Below are 9,402 nucleotides of genomic sequence, written 5' to 3'. Positions count from 1 at the left end.
ATGTTTGTGCTTCCTCAACTCAAAGTCGCCATGGAAAAGTCCTTGGAGCTAAACAAAGCTGGATCCCGGTCGATGTCCTCGCTGCCGCCGGAACCAGTGGACATCCTCCGCAGCAAGTCGTGTTACCGCCGGGTCCGGCTGAACGTTGGGGGGCTCCCACATGAGGTCCTGTGGCGAACGTTGGAAAGGCTACCACGAACACGCTTGGGGAAGTTGAGAGACTGCAACTCCCACGAGTCTTTGATGGAGGTCTGCGATGACTACAACCTCGAGGAGAACGAGTACTTCTTCGACCGGCACCCGGGGGCCTTCACGTCCATCCTCAACTTCTACCGCACGGGCAAGCTGCACATGATGGAGGAGATGTGCGCCCTGTCCTTCAGTCAAGAGCTCGACTACTGGGGCATCGATGAGATCTACCTGGAGTCCTGTTGCCAGGCCAGGTACCACCAGAAGAAGGAGCAGATGAACGAGGAGCTCAAGCGAGAAGCGGACAATCTGAAGGACAGGGAGGGAGAAGAGTTTGACAACACTTGCTGTGCGGACAAGCGGAAGAAACTCTGGGACCTCCTGGAGAAGCCGAGCTCTTCTGTCGCAGCAAAGGTAATTTGTGGATGTTGGGCGAGACTTAAGTGGAACAAAATCTTCTTAGCACAAAAGTTGTTTCATTAACACGCAGACCTTAAGGTGCACAAACACAAACATGGATACATAGAGTTTAAAAACATTAGTGGTTTAGGGTGATTGAAATGGTTTTAAAAGTTTAAACATCTCCAATAATTTCCTCCATCTGTGTCTACGCATGTATTTGTATCATCAGCAAAATATCTCATGAACCACTGGGCAAACTTTACTAAAACTTTTAGAAAGTAATCACTGGCTCTATAAATGAATAACTTTTTTGAAGTCAACCCAACTCAAGATGGCCACCAATCAATCAGCACCAGCCTACAACAGTTTGGTGTGGTAGTGGTTGACAGTCATTCATCTCACGCAGATTAAGCACTAACAGATCACTTATATCAAGATAGATATTACATCATCACATGGGATTGTGATTTCAAGATCTCAGCACTTTGAGTCACCTCTGCAGTGAAAAGGGCCAAATGAGTAAGTTGAGTTGAGACTTGCACATAAAGATGTCTTCAATGCTTGACCAAATAAAAAAATCAGTTCTCACTTTTATGATATTAGTCTTAAGTAAAATACTTTCCACCCACATTATTAACATTTAGCCCAAATGGTAAGGCTTATTTTTTTTTAAATATTGTTTTATTTTTATATTTGGACTGAGTGCATTCCACTGCAGCTCAGTTAATATTGTGAATGTTTATGAAGCATTCACACTGTGATCCTTTTTTTTCTGTACGTTTTGTAGCATCTTTCTCGTTCCACAATTTTTGTACTAGTTCAACAAATCATACATCAAAACGTTCAGCTCATTCAGAAGGGTGCTATGACTTTTGGTATTGGTACAACTTTAGCTTTTTGAAATATTTAGCCTTTTTTGCCACTTTTTTCTCACAGAAAATGAACTGAGCTCATTTTACATCCTTCATATCTTTAGATCTGTTTACAACCTTTTACTGCTCCTTTCACATTTTGTTCTGCTTCAGCTTTTTTCAGCTTCTCTATGCACATTACAACTTTTTTCAGCTACGTTCAGCTTATTTCAGCTGTTTTTTCAGTTGCTTTGTACTCCTTTCAGGATCTTTCTGTTAACTGCAACATTTTTGTGCTTCTTCTAACTTCTTTCTGCTAATTTTAGCTTGTTATAATCCTTTCAGCTTATTTCTGCAAGTTTCAGCTTTTTCTGCTATTTCCACTAATATTTAGCTTTTTATGCTAATTTGAGCTTTTTCAGCTAATTCCACATTTTATTTTGCACTTATTTCAACTTTTTTCTGCCTAATTTTAAATAAATGTGCTCTCGCTCTACTTGCTTATGGTAATTTAGCTTTGTTCTGCTTTTTAGCTACTTTTCAGCTGTTCATTTTTTTGTTTGTTGCTAATTTCTGCTTTTTCAGATAATTTCTAATTTTTTGTGCTTGTTTCTATTTCTTTCAGCCTAATAGGGCAAACATGTTCTTTCTGCTTTCCTCTACTAATTTAAGCTTGTTCTACCTGTTCAGCCAACTTTTTTTTAAATCATTTTCTAGCTAATTTCGGCTGTTTTCGGATAAATTCAAGATTTTTGTGATAATTTTTGCCACTTTCAGCCCAGTTAACTTTTTTCTGATAATTTCAGCATGTTATGGTCCTGTCAGATTAATTATATTAGTTTCAGTCTCTTTTGCTATTTCAGCTCATTTAGCTGTTTTTATGCTAATATTAGCTTTTTCACCTAATTCCACTTTTTTTTTTTTAGCTCATTTCAGCTCTTTCCATTTCTTTCTGGTAGTTTAAGCTTCTTTCTGCCTTTCAGCTACTTTTCAGCCATTTTTTTTCTAATTTCAGCTTTTTTAGCTAATTTCCAATTTTTTGTGCTCATTTCTGCTTATTTAAACATAATCTGCATATATGTGTTCTTTCTGCTTTTTTCTGCTAATTTATGTTTGTTCTTCCATTTTAGCTAAATTTCAGCATGTTTTCTGTGTGCTAATTTTAGCTTCATTTTTATTTAATAAAAAAAAATTTAAGCAAGTTCTTGGACAGCACGGTGGCGCAACTGGTAGAGCTGCTGCCTCTCACCGAGCAGGTCCCCGGTTCAAATCCCGGTCCAGGGGCCTTTCTGGGTGGAGTTTGCATGTTCTCTCCGTGCATGCGTGGGTTTCCAGTTTCCTCCCACAGACCAAAAACATGCATGTTAGACTGATTGGTGACTCTAAATTGTCCCTAGGTGTGAGTGAGAGAGTGAATGGTTGTTTGTCTCATTTGTCTCTATGTGTCCCTGTGATGGACTGGAGACCTGTTCAGGGTGTACCCCGCCCCTTGCGCAGTGATTGCTGGACATGGGCACCGGCAACCCATGTGAACCAAAATGGAAGAAGCAAATAAAAGAATATGGATGGATGGATAGCAAGTTCTTCTACAATAAGCAATCACACTGCATTTTAGCAGGAAATGCAATTTCTCTAGACTTACAAATATTTTTGCACAGCCTGTCTTACGAAGACCAGTTCTGTTGTGTAACATTTCGAGCTCCGCATTTAGAATGTGGAGCTTGGAAACAAACGTCTGACCTAAGATGTGAATGTAATGCAGCATGAATACAGTCTTACTGACACATCAGTGGTGCTGCATCCGGCTAAACTCGTTTTATGTTGCTCAGTATTACATCTTTGCACAGAGACGCAATGTAAAAAAGCCTGTGCAGAGAATCACCACCTTTTATGTGCATGCACTTTTAATAAATATAAGGAGGGAAAGAAGAATAACACAAAGACAAACTAAAGTTTTACATCCCGAAGGTATTTTGGTCATTTTGGGGCTGTGGAGCCGAACAATCAGAAACTCTTTTTTTTACTTCCATTCTCGATTGTCGTGTTTCTAGAAGAACACATCTTACTGTAACTGGTATTAGTCATCTTAATTAACAATCTCATCAAACCATAACATCAAAGTCATTATCTGCTTCTCCTGTCAAGCCTTTATTACCCGGTGCTTTGACTGATCACCAGCCTGCTTTTAAACCACAGCTCTGTCTGTCTTTACTTTACCGTACGGTGCTTACACAAACACAGACTCTGACATGCGCAGACGCATAGATCCATACAAATACTCGTGTTTGCGCTGAGCTCACACCAGTAAATCATTTAAATATGACTCAGAGGACATTTTTCTCCAAGTTGAATAGATGTGGCTGAAGTTTTCTCCCTTCTTTTCAGATGCTTTTCTACACTCTGTTAGTTGTTTTTGTTTGACAACCGCCCGGTGAATCACAGCGAGCCCAGTAAATCTGTCATTTTTCTGCAGGAGGCTGGGATATTGATTTATACAGCAGCTTTGTGTGCAATAACACAAGTCAAAATGAATTGAGAGCTTGAAAAGTTCAGACATGTCAATGCACGTGAGAGGCGTTGTGCCATTGATGGAAGTAATCTTTGACATGCACCTTACATTTTATAATCAGCAGTAAAGAACAAGCAGTTGAAGGACTTCATTAGTGTTTGCAGCTGTTGGACTTTAGAGACTTGTGTGTGAATATGAAGCACTGTTTAAGACTGATTGAGCCCCAGTGTTTTCTGTCAGCCATGTGTTGAGTAATTGCAGGCCTTGCCCCGGTGCACATTGTGTCCTTATCTTTGAAAGCCACATCTGATGACTCCTATCAGCCGTGCTCACCCTTCGTCAGGGTAAAAGATACGTTTGGCTGTCAACAGGCCATTCTGAGAACCACACCTGCAGCTGCAACCTGTGAGACCACAGCAGTGTTAAACAAGACAAAAAGCCTTTGATCACACTCTTCAAGGTTGGCTGGTTACAGGGTATCAAAGAGCACACTGTTTCCAGGGCTGTTTTAAGGGGAGAGCCGTGCCTCATTTGGACTTGCAGCTTGATTTGGACTTGCAGCTTGTAGGGGAGATGAAAAATTAATCATTTGCAACGTCTACAGCTGGATGCCTTGCAGGATTTGTAAGAAATGTCAGCTGTATCCCACAAACAAAAGTGAAACAAGAGGTGTGTGTTTGTGAGGGAAATGTCTTCTTCGCTGGAATCAAAGAGATGCAAAATCAATGTTTATTGTGTTACAGCTGAAGGAAGCACTGTAGCCTACAAAGGGGAGAAGCCCACTTTGAGACAACCGTACATTAATGTCTCACATTCTCATTTCATCTGCTCATCAAAATGTGAGGGAAAAAAAAAACACTTTGGGGTGCCTAAAGCAAAAGTTCAGAACGTTTGAGGCAGAGTTTTATGGAAAGGATATGAATGATAATTGTCTTACCTGTTGTAGACTGCTCTTTGAACAGCGTCAGTTTAGAGAAATGGAGTTAAATTCTGAACAGATTGACAGTTCAAGCTGTTTTTATGACGTTTTAAGCCCATAAACCCTGTGGATGGCATTTTCTGTTTGGAGAAACAGGGTTTTAATTTTGGCCAGACTGATGAGCTAATGGCTAGTCTGAGCAGGGCCTAGACCAAAGTGGATTGCTACCGTTGTAAATACCTTTGTACTACATTTGTAGTGACTGGTGTGGGCAGTATTTTGTGAGTTTTTTAAGAATAGTCATGTACAGTAGTCCCTCGCTACTTCACGGTCCGTTTATCGCAGACTCTCTCTATCACGTTTTTTCAAAATAAGACTGGACATGACACACAACTGGCTGATTGATGGATGAGCCGTACCATTGTTATGGAATTTTAATTTAAAATAAATCATTTTAAATTATTTAGCACCTGCTGCACCTTTGTGCAGCCCAGAGCTGCAGAAAAAGCTTCCTCCTGCACCTCTGTGCAGCCCTTACTGCAGGATAAACTTCCTGCTGCAGCTGATCAGCTGTTCTCCATACAAAGTGGAGAAGTGGGCGAGGCCAAGAGTGCTTGTAGGTGGCAAAGAGCTGCGGAAGCAGAGAGCTGAAATCATGATATTCTGTGCTCTTTTAGAGCGTTTAGAGTTTAGAAACATTGTTTAGAATATTGCAAGAGTGTGGGAAGGGTTTCTGCTTGTACTACTATTCCTACTTCATGGTTTTTCACTTATCATGGGGCTTCAGGGTACAGATCCCCTGCGATAAACAAGGGACTACTGTAATGTGAAATTGATGGTGATTTAAATGTTTCTAGCAGGAATTGCTATGATTCTTTGGAGCTTGAAGTTGTGGAGCTTTGGTCTTGGACCTGCTAGTCTTTAGCTTGTCGATCTTTTCAAAATTAAAACACTGTTTCTTTAAACTGAGGTCATTAAAGTTTTGTCTTCGGGGTTTATGCAGGGACTTAAAAATTCATACAAAGTAGTCAATTGTATAATCTTAATTTTAGGCCTTAGAAAATCTTAAATAAATCCAGATTCTTCATTTTAGGTCTTCAAATATATTGTGTTTAGTCTTATAACCTGCTTCTTCCACCAACCTTTTGTTTAAATGTAATTTCTGCCCTCTGTGTGTTACAGTCTGAGGACTTCAGATGTTATTACACTTTAATGAAACTTTCATGCTGCCGCTCTGTCAGAAGGAATTTATTCTGGACATTTCGCTTTGTTCGCAAGAGTCCAATTGCTCTGCTCCTGGAACTGGTTTGTCAAACTGAATGAATTGGACTGAATTTAATGAAAGACAATCAAATTTGTTACTTGGAAGGTTTTACGGTGATGTTATTTCTTGCTAAGCACGCTGTGTGAGTATTCAGTTTGAGTCACAGTGGTCCTAAAAATGTATTTTAAAAGTCTTACATTTGACTTTTTAAAATTTGCAAAACCCATTTGTCTACATCAGGTAAGATATTGACAATTCAAAACTTTCCCACAGAAAACTGCTTCAAAAGATCTAATCTATCACTTTAAGGAACATGAACGCTGGCTGTTATGATGATGGCTGCTTGTGCACAGTGTTGACTTCAAATCAGCATCTCTCATAATCCATAGCTCGGCGATGAATATGTCTTCTGCTCTTTAGGCCATCAAGTCACATTTAGTAACAACCTTGATTCACTTGGCGTATCCATTTGGCATTGATGTTACGCTGCCCGACAAACGAGGCCATGTAAAAACAGAGTAATCGCCACCTCGCAAACACAGATTTGATCAATTCCTAATTAGCTTAAAAACTTGGGCCTCTGGGGTCATTTTGACCCAAGGGCAACAGGAGGGTTAAAAGGGCAATGTGAAACCACAAACCGAGCTACTAAAAGCCCTGCTAGGGGTTGATGTATTGTCTTAGGTATTTTTAATAGGCAACTGTGGGCTTGTTGAGTGGTCCAGCTTCCACCGCAGACTCAGTGTTGGCTCATCAATTCTCCCGGTTCAGAGACGGGAATGCAACAGCCCATAAACAGATGGCGAACGTTAAGAGATGAGCACACAACTCGTGGTTACCAAGCAACAAAAGTAAAGTTTTATCATTGCTGAAGGAGCGAGTATTGAACATCAGTCTATTTCTGTTTCTGCATGTGTGTTTGTGTGTAATTGCGCCTCTGCTTAGTTCTTGTACACTCATGTCTGTACAAAGCTAACAAAAGGAGGTGTGTTGACGGCACATTATTTGTCAAGATGTTCAGAGACAAAGCCCGTGTTGCTGCCCGTGTTCTCTCTTTTTTTTGTCGCCGTCGCGGGCTCATATCTTTCCTTCCTTCCTCCCGTCTTCAGGCTCCTCTGCCAAACCTCTGACTAAATGTCAGGGAAATGTCACATTAATTATTCTCCGGGAGACTCGGGGACCAATTTAAAGCATCCACCCCATCGCTTTGTTTACATTCTGTGAAAGCTGCTTTGTCTGTTTCTTGCTCAAATCAGATTTGAGTCGCAATAAAATAAGATTGTCTCTGACCGCTGGCCAAAACCTAACAGTATAAGACTGCCACTGGGAGAAGCCTTTTCCACCAGCAGCTGCAAATACATAATGTCATTTTAGATTTGGATGTTGTCTGTTAATAATATGACCTCCGATGACAATAGGAGGAATTATTTACGAAAATTATACAAAAATATTTCCTGTTTGTCCCAATTTCAATACTGCATTTGTCTGTTTGTTGCTTATTTGACATGTTTGGAGCTAAATGCTACGCTTTAAATTGTTTATTGAAAAAGCTTTTAATGTTGACTATTGCTGTCATTTTGGTTCTTCTCGGAGAATTACCAATTTCCCAGTCTTCCAGTGTGCATCGGATGGCAGGCAGCAAATTCCAATTATGCCCCTTTCATGTCACACTAAAGATGACATATGAACGAGGTTCAGCGATATTCATAAATCTGTCTGCTGCACAATCTACGGCACAGAAGGACCAGACGAGAATTTACGGCTGATTGTGACAGGTGTGTAGTCACAGCTGGTCAGATGACATATAGTAGGTCATAAAAAAAACACAACGCTAGAGTGCAAGGTTCAACTTCAGATAAACTTACGTTGGCATTTTTTAGACTGAATTACTTTCTGATTCTTAAAACTCTGTTAGTTATTTGTAATTGGGTCTTTTGAAAAGCTGCATCATTTTCTGTTAGTCTATATTCATTGTTTGCAAGTGTAAAATATGTAAATGGTTTTGCACCTGCTTAATTTATATTCAGACATAAAGTACAGATACATAATTTTTGCATATTGTTTTATATTTATTGTACAAGTTTTATGATTTAGCCATGTGGTAAGCACAGCTCTGATTATGTTTTTACGGCGGGCATAAAAACCGTCCAGTATATTTGTCACTGTGCCTCGTTGCACTGCTCAAATAAATAGGTTTGTAATAATTTTTTAACAAGGTTCCCTAAATTTAGTTTGAAATAAATGGGTTGATTTCTTAATTTCTTATACATGAAGATAAGTGTGAGATGACACTCCTGCAGGAATTTGGTGCCCAGACAGCTCTCATGGTCTCCTTGTTGGACAATTTAATTATCCTATCATCAGCTCATTAAATAGATAAGCCACACAGGAAAGGAGAAAATCTTTTTTGCCCAGGTTTATTCTTGCAATAGGAGCAGCATTGAAAACTGGCATACAGGATGTTGCATCATACCTGGATCACAAGGTCTGCCCACAGGCAGTATAAAGAAGTGTCTTTTGTAATGGTACAAAGGCGAGGTCAAGACAACTCTGCTTTCCAGCTCAGGGCCTTGAGTTTATCAGGTGAAGGGCTCCATGCTTCTGCAGGCTCCACTTTGCAAAGACAAAACAACTTTTAACACACACACACACACACATACACATATGGTTTATATAACAATTGACATAAGTAAGTGAAAAACATCCATGACCTTTACATCCCCCATGTCCTATAGAGGACTGACTTTGTGTCATTGCTTGTTGCTCTCAGCCCATCAGTTTTTTTGTCAACTACTTTCTTCTATCAGTTGTTCCCAAACCAAATTCTCAAGCAGCTTTAAGATACAGCAGCTGAAGTTAGGCACCAGCTCCCTCATGACCGAGATGGGAAAAGTGAGTAAAGAAAATGGAAGGATGTTGACAGAGTTTAGTTTGATACTCTGAAGTCAACAAGTGGGTTAGCCACTCAGCTATAATAAACCCACCAATATATTCATGTACAAGTAGTTTGTGTACTGGTGATTCCAATATTTTAGCTTATTCCTGGGCTCCGTCAGCTCCTGGAGAACATATGCGGCTCATTAGCTGCTAAATGTGCCGTCTTGGTTCAACGGATGGTGGATATCTCAGCTGTAATTTGTAAAGCAGTGTACAGTAAAAGTATCAAAGTTTGTGGGTGAAAAACACACACACACACACACACACACACAAAACTACTAGTTGAACTGGGAAATATATAAATATATTTATGGATATATATATATATATA

At 39.9% G+C, this 9,402-nt stretch overlaps 1 protein-coding gene across 1 annotated transcript in view; it reads left to right on the top strand.

Annotated features, from left to right (window-relative positions):
• kcnb1 (potassium voltage-gated channel, Shab-related subfamily, member 1) overlaps nucleotides 1–9,402 on the top strand; it is a 37,295-nt gene continuing 27,893 nt past the window's right edge. The window contains exon 1 of the mRNA XM_037679344.1: nucleotides 1–603. Within this exon, the coding sequence (XP_037535272.1) occupies nucleotides 1–603 (603 nt within the window). The remainder of the gene's footprint in view (nucleotides 604–9,402) is intronic.

Source organism: Nematolebias whitei, chromosome 7, assembly GCF_014905685.2.
Source record: "Nematolebias whitei isolate Nwh7 chromosome 7, NemWhi1, whole genome shotgun sequence".
Taxonomy (NCBI): Eukaryota; Metazoa; Chordata; class Actinopteri; order Cyprinodontiformes; family Rivulidae; genus Nematolebias; species Nematolebias whitei.
The sequence above is the reverse complement of the archived record's forward strand: the minus strand, read 5'-3'. Positions and strand labels throughout refer to the sequence as shown.